Genomic DNA, 12139 nt, shown 5'->3' with positions numbered 1-12139 from the left:
GGAGCTAACTTACAAGCAGGATTTGGTGGTGGCGGCGGCGGAGAAGGAGTCAGTGGTAGAAGTGGTCATGGATGAGGATTTGAAGCTGGAGGTGGTGTAGGTAGGGGTTGGAGTTAGGGGTGGTGGAGGTTTCCATGGTGGTGGACTCGGAGGTGGAGATGGAAGTGGTGGAGGATTTGGAGCTAGTGAAGAAAATAGGTGGTGTTGGTGCTGTAAGAGGGGAGTAGGAGGAGGATTGGTGGCGAAGGTAGAGGAGTAGATGGTGTAAGGTGGTCGTCATGAAGGAGGGTTTGGTGGTGGAGTAGGAGGTGGAGGTGGAAGTAGTGGAGGATTTGGAGCTGGTGGTGGTGGTGCTATAGGAGGAAGATAGGAGGAGGAGGATTTGGTGGTGGCAGCGCCAGAATAGTTGGTGGTCGAATGTGGTTTATGATAGAGGGTTCAAAGCTAGAGGTGGTATAGGTAGGGGGTGGAGTTGGGGGTGGTGTTGGTGTTGGTAGACTCAGAGATGGAAGTGGTGGAGGATTTGGAGCTGGTAGAAGAGTAGGTGGACGTGCTGGTGCAGGAAGGAAGGAGGATTTGGTGGTGGCGGTGGAGGAGTAGTCGGTGGTGGAAGTGGTGTAGGTAGGGGGTGGAATTGGGAGTGCTGGAGGTTTTCGGTGGTGGTGGTCGTGGTGGTGGTTGACTCAGAGGTGGAGGTGGAAGTGGTGGAAGATTTGGAGCTGGTGGAGGAGTATGTGATGGTGGTGCTATAGAAGGAGTAGTATGAGGAGGATGATTTGGTGGTGGCGACGTTAGAGGAGTCGACGTTGGAAGTGGTTATGGAGGAGGGTTTAGAACTGGAGGTGGTGTTGGGGGTCGTGGTGGTTTCGGTTGTGGCGGCGGAGGAGTCGGTGGTGGAAGGGGTCATGGAGGAGGATGTGGTGTCGGTGGAGTTGGTGGTGATGGTGCAAGAGGGGTTGGAGGAAGAGGAGGAGGAGGATCTGGCAGCTACGGCGATGGTGGTGGAAGTGGGCAGGGTTGAGGGTTTAATGGCGATGGCGGTGTAGGAGGAGGTGTGGACGATGGTGATTTGGGTGGAGGAATCAGTGACAGTGTTAGAAGAGAATTTGGTGTTTGATAAGGGTATTTTTATTATCATAAAAATTTCTCTTAGTTTTTCATGACTTAGCTTATGAGAGGCATTTTTATTATATTACGTGACAACTTATTGAAAGGAATATGTAACAGAAACCTAACGGAAGGAATAAAATGAGATATTTTTTAAAGTTAGTGATTATGTACCAAAATAAAATTTAAAGGGTCACTAAAAAAATAATAGTTTAAGAAGTGAAAATAAAATTATTATTTTTTAATTGTTAAGCTATACTTATAGAGTGAGAATAATTTTAGTAGGATCACTGTCTTCTTGATATGCTAATGTTACATCGAATCTGCCTAATAAAAGTTGGATATCTTTCCCATTATTTTATTTCCTTTTTCGCTTATTTATTTAAACAAATCACATCCAAGATTGGGAAGACCGAATTAGCAGCAACAAGCTCGAACTCGGCTCAATTTAGGTTGAGCTTTATTTTAAGGTTCGATTTAAATTTAGAGTTTAGCCTGAGCCGAAGTCAAAATTAAAGCCTGCTCAGCATCAGCTCAGAGCATAAATATAGCATTTAATAATATTTATATATGTATTAATATACATTATATATAAATATATTTATAATAGGATTGAATTAGTTATCTTAAAAAGTCTCTATTTAGCCACCCATCTAGGGATGCGATGATATATCCCAATGCGAAGGGTAACAGAATTATTACTATATTGTCTATTTATAAGAAATAATAATTTTAGATATATTAATTATAATAATCTTAATTATTCAAAATTTATTTTTATTTTAAAATTTTCATATTTTATATTGTTAATGATTGTTGTATTTAAAAATATATATTTTTTATTTTTCTTATTAAACATTTTTATATAACTTATTCTATTGTTTTGTATTACTTTTGATTTTAATTTTGATTATTTTAAATTGAACATGATATAATTTAAGTTTGCGATAATCAATAATAGTTTAAAAAAGTAATTGACCTTACTATTTTTCTTTACCGAGGATAATAATGTAATTATATTTAGTTACCACGTATATAATTTTGTATAAACCAAACAGTAGATTAAAATTGTAATATGAGATTCATTCTCTCTTAAAATAAGCCTAGGGATAACTTGTCACTCTTATTTAATAGTATAAGTATCTTAAGTCTAATAAAATTCTCTCCAACAAATTGAGCATCCTCCTCTTCCTCTTCATCCTCCAATTATCGATGGCTCCTCCTCCTTCTCCATTAACGTCAATCTCATGATCATTTTCCTCATTCAACTCCTCGTCCTTCTTCGCCTCCTCCTCTTTCATCAGCAAGTCGCCTTCGCCTCCTCCTCTTTTTTTGATAAGTCATCGCCGCCTCCTACTCCTTTTTTGGTAAGTCGCCGTTCCCGTTGCGCCTTCTCCTCCTCCAATTAAGCTCTAGCTAAGCTTGAGTTGAATTGATTAATTTCGAGTTGAGCTCAACTAGTTTACAGCCCTAGAGTTGACCATCGATTAAATCTACTTAGTGCTATCTTCGTCAACTATTGGGTGGTCATATTATTAGAAATTTTTTTAAAATTTATATTTGTCTTATAATATTATGTAGCTCAGTAAGTGATTTACACCTCTATAATAACACAAGACAAATTATAACTATTTTACCTCTCACCAAGTTCAATTAAAATAGATATTTTTATAGAATTGGCGCTGATAATTTTTAAAATATCATAATTATCATTACATTTTTTTAAAATATTAGAACTGCTATTAAATTTTGTTTGACTCTTTTAAAATTTTCATTTAGTTATTTTTTTATAAAATATTTCTTGTAGATTCTTATTAAATATAACAAAACATATATAAATGACTAAAATAGCCTTCATTATAAAGTAATTTTTTTAATAATGTTTATATCACATAAAATAAAATATGTTTCATTGTATTAGGTATGATATCGGATAACTTGTAAACTATTTAAAATAATTATGCAAGAGTAAGAGTCACGATTAATTAAATTTAACTAAATGAACGATGTTTTTAAAAGAACATAAATAAGTTGATGATAATTATGATATTTAGGAGAATGAAGTGGCAATTATGTAAAAATCTTCATCGGACACAAAATTCAAATGTGATCGATTAAAATCAGTAGAAAAGAAAAAGAAAAAGAAAAGCGAGGAGAGAGCGAGGGACGTAGAAGTGAGTTATTTAGTTGGGCCATTGAATGGCCCATTAATAAACCCATTGCGTAGGTAATTTAACACACAAAAAGACTCCTAGTCCTGGCCCAGTAAACCGACACCTGCCTGTACGTCCATTATACTGCAGTCTGTCTAGTCCAGTTCAAAAAGTTGGTAAGTCCCCGACTCGGTAGTTCCTCCGCAAGCCAAGCTTAAGAGTTAAGATAGCCGAGTTGAGAGAGCGAGAGATGAGGGAGAGAGGTGGGAGAACGACGGTGGACGAGAGGTACACGCAGTGGAAATCCCTCGTCCCCGTCCTCTACGACTGGCTCGCGAACCACAACCTCGTCTGGCCTTCTCTCTCTTGCCGGTAACTCTTCTGCCTCCTCCTCGTCCTTTCTAGGGTTTTAGCCACGGTTCCATCGGAAGTAAGCAAGCATTTCTACGGTTTTAGGCGATGCTAGCTTCGCCTTTGTCCAAAAGGGAGCTCACCCTGGTGTTCTCTTACTCGATTTCTAGGGTTTTAGCCAGGATTTCTTTTTTGTCGGTCGATAAGTTTTTAGGGTTTTAGCGCTTGATATGCATTTGATTTACTTGTTGTTGCTTTTGGAAAAGGTGGGGTCCGCAGCTTGAGCAGGCGACGTACAAGAATCGCCAGCGTCTGTACCTCTCAGAGCAGGTAACCCACCTTACTCTTCAGGATCCTCCACTGTTGTTTGTGAAATGATTCGGTTTGCTTGTAGAACTGTACGGATATCTAAGTTTTTTGTTGTTGTTGTTGTTGGAAAAAAAGAAGTAACGTCGTCCGTGATGACAGGGCGGTTTAATTTGTCCGTGAAGGGGGAAGACCCTTCCATAATTCACAGACCACGTGACTTGTTCCGTGCACCTAAATTTGATGAATATTTGTTAAGGAAAATTAAATAGAGATGCATTTGTGGAAATACATTTTATACATAACTTGTTCATGATTTTGGACAAGATACATTTTATACAGGGCTTCACAGATGTTTTTCCTTTTGCATAACCATGCTATCTCCAATAATTTGAGTCCCTCCACTCCTATTGGGTTTGGAACCGGACTAAATTATTGCCATTGTGAATGGTTTTAAGAATTATTTACATGTTCTGCTCTCATATGTGTCTTGATCATCTGTTCTATAAATTTCTTCACTTTTGATGGTAGATGTGACCTTCAAAGTGAGATAATTTTTGGTTGCATCATACCTACTTAAGAAACACTTTATCCACTAACAGATGTGTCTTATGCACATATTTGATATTCATCATGCTGCTACAACCTTTTAAAGTTTCTTATTGTTAAATTTGAAAGGCAACTAACCTCGGAATAACTCCTTTTTTTTTTTTTTTTTTTGGTGCTCTCTCCAGACTGATGGCAGTGTTCCCAATACTCTTGTTATAGCTAATTGTGAAGTTGTCAAACCAAGAGTTGCAGCTGCAGAGCATATATCTCAGGTTATAAAAATTAACTACCTTTTTGTCCTATCTCCTGAGTTATCTTTTGCTTCAAACATCATGTTACTCAAAATCTGTGATGCATTTTATTACGTCTTTCTGGAAATTGCTGTCTATTAGGATATCTACACTATTGTGGTGGACTGATTAGATGTTAATTGTGTTTAGCAAACTTGGTGGAACTAGTCAGATGTTAGTTTTTCTTTTTGAGCTTGCTGAAACTAGTTCGGTGTTGTGTTTTTCTTAGTGAATTTGCTGTGTATGGTGACATCTAAATATCATGGCGGTAACATAAAACTTGGTTTAACATATTGCAGTTCAATGAAGAAGCACGATCTCCTTTTGTGAAGAAGTACAAAACTATTATACATCCTGGAGAGGTATGGCATTATAATTTCTTCATTTTCCTTCTTGTTGTAGGTGTTCTTCCCTCCCCCCACTAAAAGCTATCTGTTCAATTGCAAGACTGTTCTAATCCCTTAATGACTGATGGGCTGTCACTAATTAAGAAAACAAAGTGCCTGCCCAGCTGTTTATGCTCTAGGATATTTTTGTCATAATGAAATCTGATCTATGGGCAGATGTAACTTCTGCAGACATTTTATCTGGTTGGAGGTAAATCTATAATTTATTTGGCTAGATTTATTCTGGGGCCCTGATGGTATTATATATGGCTGTTGTTTGATTAAATGTTTCTTTCTTCTTTAGTTGTGTACTCCTTAGTTCCTCTTTTGGTTTGTAAGTTTTGTCTACTTTCACAAGTTGACTCATTCACTTGCTCTGTACTCTTTAATTTGGTAATAAAATAACTCGTAGTGAAGTTTGAGGTAGATTTCTTGTGGTAAAGTTTGCAAGTTTCTGATATCTTATGCACTATTTATTTCTTATACTATGCAGGTCAACAGAATCAGGGAGCTTCCTCAAAATAGTAAAATAGTGGCAACACATACTGACAGTCCTGATGTATATCTCTGGCATTTTGCTATTAGTTTTAGCTGCTCGTTTATGCTGAGGATTTGAATGAGGTAGTGACACCTGGTTCATATGGCTGGTATGCAGGTACTTATTTGGGATGTTGAGGCGCAACCCAATCGGCATGCTGTGCTTGGAGCTGCAGAGTCTCGTCCAGATCTGGTTCTTTGCTGCTAAATTACTTCGATTATGCATTTCTGGATGTTATTAGATAAGAATACGATAGTTAATGCTTGTTGCACACAATTTCTTTGTGGAGAATCCGTGCATGCAATAAGATCTTAGTGCTTAACAGTATATATCAAAAGTTTTTGGTTAAAATTTTCAATATGATCCCTATTACAAAGCTTAAGAATATTTAATTTATTGCAGATATTGACAGGCCATCAAGAAAATGCAGAGTTTGCTCTTGCCATGTGTCCGACAGAACCATTTGTACTTTCTGGAGGTTCGAACATTGCATGGCAATAAAATACATATCTGTGTATTTATGCTCTCTCCTGTCTTTTCCTGTCTGAGACTTCTTGTCTCTTTTGTTATGCTTGCCTTTTGGATGGAGTATTTAGTGTCATAACATGAATTGCGCTGCTCAAGTGTCAAGGTGTTGATGTGTCAGTTTAGTGAACTATATTGTTTTACTGCAATAATTTAATTGAAATCTTAGATCAAAACACTATATCTAGGGACTGGCTGATTTTGTGATAAGGTGCTCTAATAATATGCAAAAATAATTTTAGATAGAGCAACATTTTATGCATCCATGTCAAGAGTTACTATTACATTTTCCACATGCTTGATTTCTCTGCAAAAGCTCGCCGCCATTTGTTATGGATGGTTTATTTGCTGAAAACTTGAGCTTTACCATTTAGATTGTAATTTTCTTTCGTCTTTGTAGGTAAGGACAAATCAGTCGTCTTGTGGAGCATACAGGATCATATTTCTTCGATAATGGACTCAGCCTCCAAATCTCCCGGGTCACCTGGGAGTTCAGGCAGTAAGGCTGCTGCAAAATCTGGTAATGAAAAAAGTTCAGACAGTCCTACAATTGGACCTCGAGGTGTGTATCATGGGCATGAGGATACCGTTGAAGATGTGCAATTCTGTCCTTCTAGGTAACTAAGTTGTTACAGTTTTGACTGATTATGTTCTTCAAATAACTGTGGATACAGTGCTAGTATTTACTTGATTCCTTGCAATGTGTCCTTTTCTATCGTTGTTATGTTGTACCTCATTGGATATTTTCCTTGTGGCATCTGCAAGATTATTATTAGTTAGCTTGTCATGAAAAGTTCTTGACTTTGGTCAGTCGTTATCATAATTTGTGATGCACCTTTGCGTTTTAAATTCTCTTTCTGATATTCTGTTCATTGTGCTGTTGTGTAGTCCACAGGAATTCTGTAGCGTGGGTGATGATTCCTGCCTCATTCTTTGGGATGCCCGAGTTGGTACTAGTCCTGTTGTCAAGGTTTTGTTCTTCACGTACATACTGATTCATGGAAGTTATAACTTATCTAATTGTGTAAAGAGCGATATCATGAATTTTAGGTTAATGTGATTTTATGCCAACAATCATCGTCTCTGTTTCTATTAGAATTATTATGCATTTATCGGCTTCTTTTGTATCCTCAGGTTGAGAAGGCTCACAGTGCTGATCTTCACTGTGTTGACTGGAATCCCCATGATGATAACCTTATTTTGACTGGGTATCTGATTTGATATTTATTTGTTCTACGATTAGTTGGTCTGGCTGCTCATAATATTCTATTCTCTTCGGGCATTTTGTACTTTTATCCAAAGTGATTTTCATATTGCTTGCTTTATTGGAAAAAGGGACCTAGATTATACTTTTCCTGTTTTCTTATCTTGTCATTGCATTTTTATTCAGATCTGCAGATAATTCTGTCCGTATGTTTGACCGCCGAAATCTAACTACTGATGGTGTTGGATCGCCCATTTTTAAATTTGAAGGTCACAAAGCTGCTGTTCTGTGTGTGCAGGCATGATAGATACTAAATCTTATAATTTTATGTCCATACTCTTTTAGCTTTTTTTAACAAATTCCATATCAGCTGAATAGTCAACATTTTTCCCTCTTTAACCATTTCAATATTTGTTCCAGTGGTCTCCTGACAAAGCTTCTGTTTTTGGAAGTGCTGCTGAAGATGGTTTTCTAAACGTTTGGGATCATGAAAAGGTATGAGCTTGTGTCACTGGTACATTACAGCAGTCTCGTTAAGGAGTAAACTTATGAACCTCTGTGCACCTGCTGATTAAGAAATCATGCTTATTTGTGTGCGTCCTGGATGAGATTTTAATGAACTATTCTAGATATATCTTGACTTATATGATATATGAATTCATAATAGAATAATTTTCTGAACGAGATTCCAGTTGTGATTCTCTGTGCTGCCCAAGCCTAGATGGCTAACTCTGATTTTTTTTCTATGTTATTCACTCTGAAACTTCTTTTGGTAGTAGCATGTGTTACATCGAACAGTGGTTCACAAAGACTTTCTATAAATTACTTTTGTGTGAAGTTGGAACATATTCATGTGCGGTGTCTCGTTTCCAGCTTAGTGTTTTTTTGAATTGCTACATCAAATATGCAATATTCATTGTTCTAAGTTAAGCTCATCTAAATTAGGTCGGGAAGAAGAAGGAACACGTTGGAACAAGGATGCCCAATTCACCGCCAGGTTTATTCTTTCAGCATGCAGGCCACAGGTATGTGTTATGTTTACATGTGGAAGCTGAGATCTGCATTATGTAAACTGTTTAGCTGCTATCTTTATTTCTTGTTATTCTACTTTGCTGACTGCTCTTCGAGAGCAGGCAATAAAATATGGGATACTTGTTAGGTCAATTTCAGAAGCAAAGTGAGATCAGCTATCAAATTGTTCCAATTCATTTCATTATGCTTCTTAGATCTGCATAAATTAAATCAGCCAATTCAAGCAGTTTTATTTTCTTTCTTTAGTACTTCCTCTATTTCAATCTTCCTCGATATCATATCTGAATTGTTTTAAGATTGCATTCACCTTAGTTAGAAACATCTGGTATAGTTTTGAACTTTTGATGCGTCCATCTAGCTATACTCCACTAGAGGAGAATCCAATAAGATTTGTTGATCCAACCAGTCTTTTAGTTCAAAATTTAGTGGCTGATAGGATAATTTTCATTTATGTTGAGGCAGTGGGCCAGTAGGTATGAGTAAATAAGTTCAACATCTTTTCATGGAATTGATGGTATCTTTGTAGACCAGATCAACAGGTCACAGTTTTAGATGAAGGGATGATCCTCTTTATGTGACGACATATATGACTTAATTCATAAGCTATTGCTTATAACCATGTTAAGCTTGGTCTTTACATGCTCATGCAGAGATAAAGTGGTAGATTTCCACTGGAATTCATCTGATCCATGGACTATTGTTAGTGTATCTGATGATGGTGAGAGTACTGGCGGCGGCGGTACATTGCAGGTAAATGTTCTTAGATTGATTACTCTATACCTCCCATCCCCACCCTAAATTCTCTGGCATGTACTTTTCTATTAGTTTTGACTTTTTGAATAAGTGAATGTCGCTTTAAACTTTTGGAATTCACTGGAAAAACCAACACTTGAGGGCAGGCTTCCTATTAAAGGGGCCAAAGAAAGGTGGAGAGGTTTCGAAGGCCCAATCTTCTGCCATAATCTGGAGAAGCACAATCTCCCTCAAAATGCATGCTTTTTCTATGTTCATTATGTCTGTCTGTGTGGACTCATGTTAGCTACTAGATTAAAAGGAGTCCAGACAGAGAACCAATAGATCCAAAACTGCTTTATAGAGTTGGAAAGTATTTTCTTTATTGTGATATAATCGTTTAGTTATTTTATTTTCTGTTAATTAATGCAGATATGGCGAATGAGCGATTTAATCTATAGACCGGAAGAAGAGGTCATAGCGGAGCTGGAGAAGTTCAAATCCCACTTGACTACATGCGCCCCCAAGACTTAAATCTTTGCTAGTTTATGGTCTTTGTAAACCCTCTATCAGCCTAAGCAGCTGTCAAAACTGTGTGGTGTTCCACCTCCTTAGAGCTTGCAGATACCTTCAGAGAACCGTGTTTGTGATAGACGGGGTGTCTGCCCCCTGCTTATTACCTAAATCGTTGTTAGTATTTTGACCTTCTAACCAACCACCCACGATTGCTGCTTATTAGCCTGGGTTGATGTTGGAATTATGGCGAAGAAAACCTACTTCAGGTATTTTGATCATTAGGTTGTTTCCCTGCTTTAATGAGCTCGTCCACGATATCGATCTTCCAATGCTTATTCACGCTTATTCTACAACTGGCATCTCTCTTAGTCTTAGCATAGCATATTTTTGACATTAAGATTATATGAGAGTTATATGAGTGCATTATGGTTCTTGATTCTTTAGTGGCATTTACAATCACGCAATTTACCTGCTGACTGACTCTTCCTGACAGAGATTGATGTGGCAGCCGACGAGTAAAAGCTTAACAGAGCTGCTAGGAGGAAAGCTGCCTTTTACGTTATCCAATCACGACAGGATGGTGAACCATTCCTTCGCCTTGATTTAACCACACAGAGAAGTTATAGTAGATGAAAAACTATCTAAATATCAAACAATATTGTTAGTTGTTACATGCGGAAGAACTCAATTTTCTATTCTAATCCCAATCCCAATGTTAACTGCACAAACGAAGACAACTAAATTTAAATCGTCAACTTCCAAATCTTAACCCGAAGCTTCCCCTTGCACTTGGCATCTTTAGAGGAATCTACGGCCGTCCCATTACCGACAGCCGCATCGAATCCGCTGCAAGAAACCCTGATCCCGAGCCGGATCGACTTGAACCCTCCCATCTTTACCCCGGCCTTTGTGTCGATCACGATCTCCAAGGGGAATCTCTTCCTCTTCGTGAGAGTCGACGCCTCCACGGAATCCAAGCTCTTCCCCGAACTCGAAATCGCCCCCTTGATCACCGTAGTGTTCTCAGCTTCGTGGACGAATCCGGGAATCGATCCGTCCCCGATCCCGACCCCGTCGGCGAAGGCCGAGACCGCGATGTCGCCGTAGACGAACGCGATCTTGCGGTTAGGGTTTCGGAACGCGATGTTGAAGTCGAGGCGCGAGGTGAGGAGATCGGTGGCGGTGAGATTGAGAGCGGAGAGGCGGAGGGAGGTGACGGCGAAGGTGGGAAGCTTGGGGTGGAAGATCATGTAGATGACCCCGGCGGCGATAGCGGCGAGGAAGACGAGGAGGACGAAGAGAAAGGTGACCCAGAGGCAGCATATGCAGCAGCAGCTGCGGCGGCGGCGCCTGCGGGGGGGAGGCAGAGGATGCCGGCGTCCGCCGCCGCCGTTTACGGCTGGCGGAGGAGGATTATTAGGGTTAGGGATTGGCTTAGAAGAAGAGGGGTAAGCTCGATCTCCCATTTCTCTCACTTTCCTTTCTCTCTGACTTCACGAAGGAGACGGTAAGAAGAATCTAGTAGGCATTTATCTCGCGTTAATTATTGAGGAAGAGTCTCTAGTAGCGCGAAAGAAATATTCCTTTCGGAATCGAGTTACTGGTAATGTGTGTGTGTAGAGACTGATGGTGCGGATGACGGGCGATCCATCGTGAGATTCACATCCAGCGGTCAGGAGGAATAGATTAGATTTTGAGATTCCAGCGTACAGTTGAGATCGATCTGTTGTCGAGGAGAACTTTAGCGGTACCGGGTTAAGGCCGTCAATAATTGATTACGTGATGTGACATTCACGAGAGTAATTTGGAATGAATAGTTGAATCGATACCTATAAGATATAACTACTCTTTTTTTTTATTTTTCTTAATGGACCGATGCAATCTAAACCATCTCAGTTATTTCTGGCACTATCTTATTCTCCATGGAGCTTTATCTCAGCATATCTGGGATAAATAGTCGCTGTAGCAAAGAAAGGTTTTTTTTAGTCCCTCTTCAGCTCTCTGAATCTAAATTGGTTGATTGACCAAATTAATCTATGTTCTAAATTTTATTTACTAAGATTGATCTTCTTTTAAACTTATCATCAAAAGCAGTCTATTTTATTATAGTAATAACTAAAACACTAATTTGGATTTTCTAGTTTAGCGTTTTTACCTGACGCAAATATATTAAATATTTTACTGTTTTATTTGTTGGAATACGTTTAGGTTAGTTTTTTAACTGCTTAAATTAAAATTTTATTTTTATATAAAAATAATTAACTTAATAGTGTTTCTATTCTAAAAAGTAAAACGGTTGCGGGTTTGAACATTTTATTTGATACTACAGTAGAATAATTTTATTTAATAATAAATTTGGAAAATAAATATATATTAATAATTAAAATTTTGAACATGACAAGCTGGGCCAAAAACTCCTCTAAATTTGTACATATATGAGAAGAGGACTT

At 38.3% G+C, this 12139-nt stretch overlaps 2 protein-coding genes across 2 annotated transcripts; one reads left to right on the top strand and one right to left on the bottom strand.

Moving 5' to 3' along the window:
• Positions 1-3379: 3379 nt before the first annotated feature.
• Positions 3380-9967, top strand: LOC140789808 (WD-40 repeat-containing protein MSI4). Its single transcript, XM_073139654.1, has 15 exons — positions 3380-3632; positions 3878-3941; positions 4652-4738; positions 5056-5118; positions 5636-5701; positions 5798-5872; positions 6083-6158; positions 6606-6822; positions 7094-7175; positions 7340-7413; positions 7596-7707; positions 7830-7904; positions 8355-8434; positions 9092-9191; positions 9606-9967. Exons 1-15 carry the CDS (start codon positions 3511-3513, stop codon positions 9705-9707), a joined length of 1395 nt encoding a protein of 464 aa, XP_072995755.1. The 5' UTR covers positions 3380-3510; the 3' UTR covers positions 9708-9967.
• A 342-nt stretch (positions 9968-10309) lies between these two features.
• On the bottom strand, positions 10310-11523 carry LOC140789809 (NDR1/HIN1-like protein 6). The gene has a single exon (XM_073139655.1). It carries the CDS (start codon positions 11153-11155, stop codon positions 10433-10435), a length of 723 nt encoding a protein of 240 aa, XP_072995756.1. The 5' UTR covers positions 11156-11523; the 3' UTR covers positions 10310-10432.
• Positions 11524-12139: the final 616 nt, after the last annotated feature.

The sequence above is a fragment of the Typha latifolia genome, chromosome 5 (genome assembly GCF_019914945.1).
Source record: "Typha latifolia isolate L0001 chromosome 5, TyphaL0001v2, whole genome shotgun sequence".
NCBI classification, from domain to species: domain Eukaryota; kingdom Viridiplantae; phylum Streptophyta; class Magnoliopsida; order Poales; family Typhaceae; genus Typha; species Typha latifolia.
Note: the sequence above shows the minus strand (reverse complement) of the source record. Positions and strands in the feature narration are given on the sequence as shown.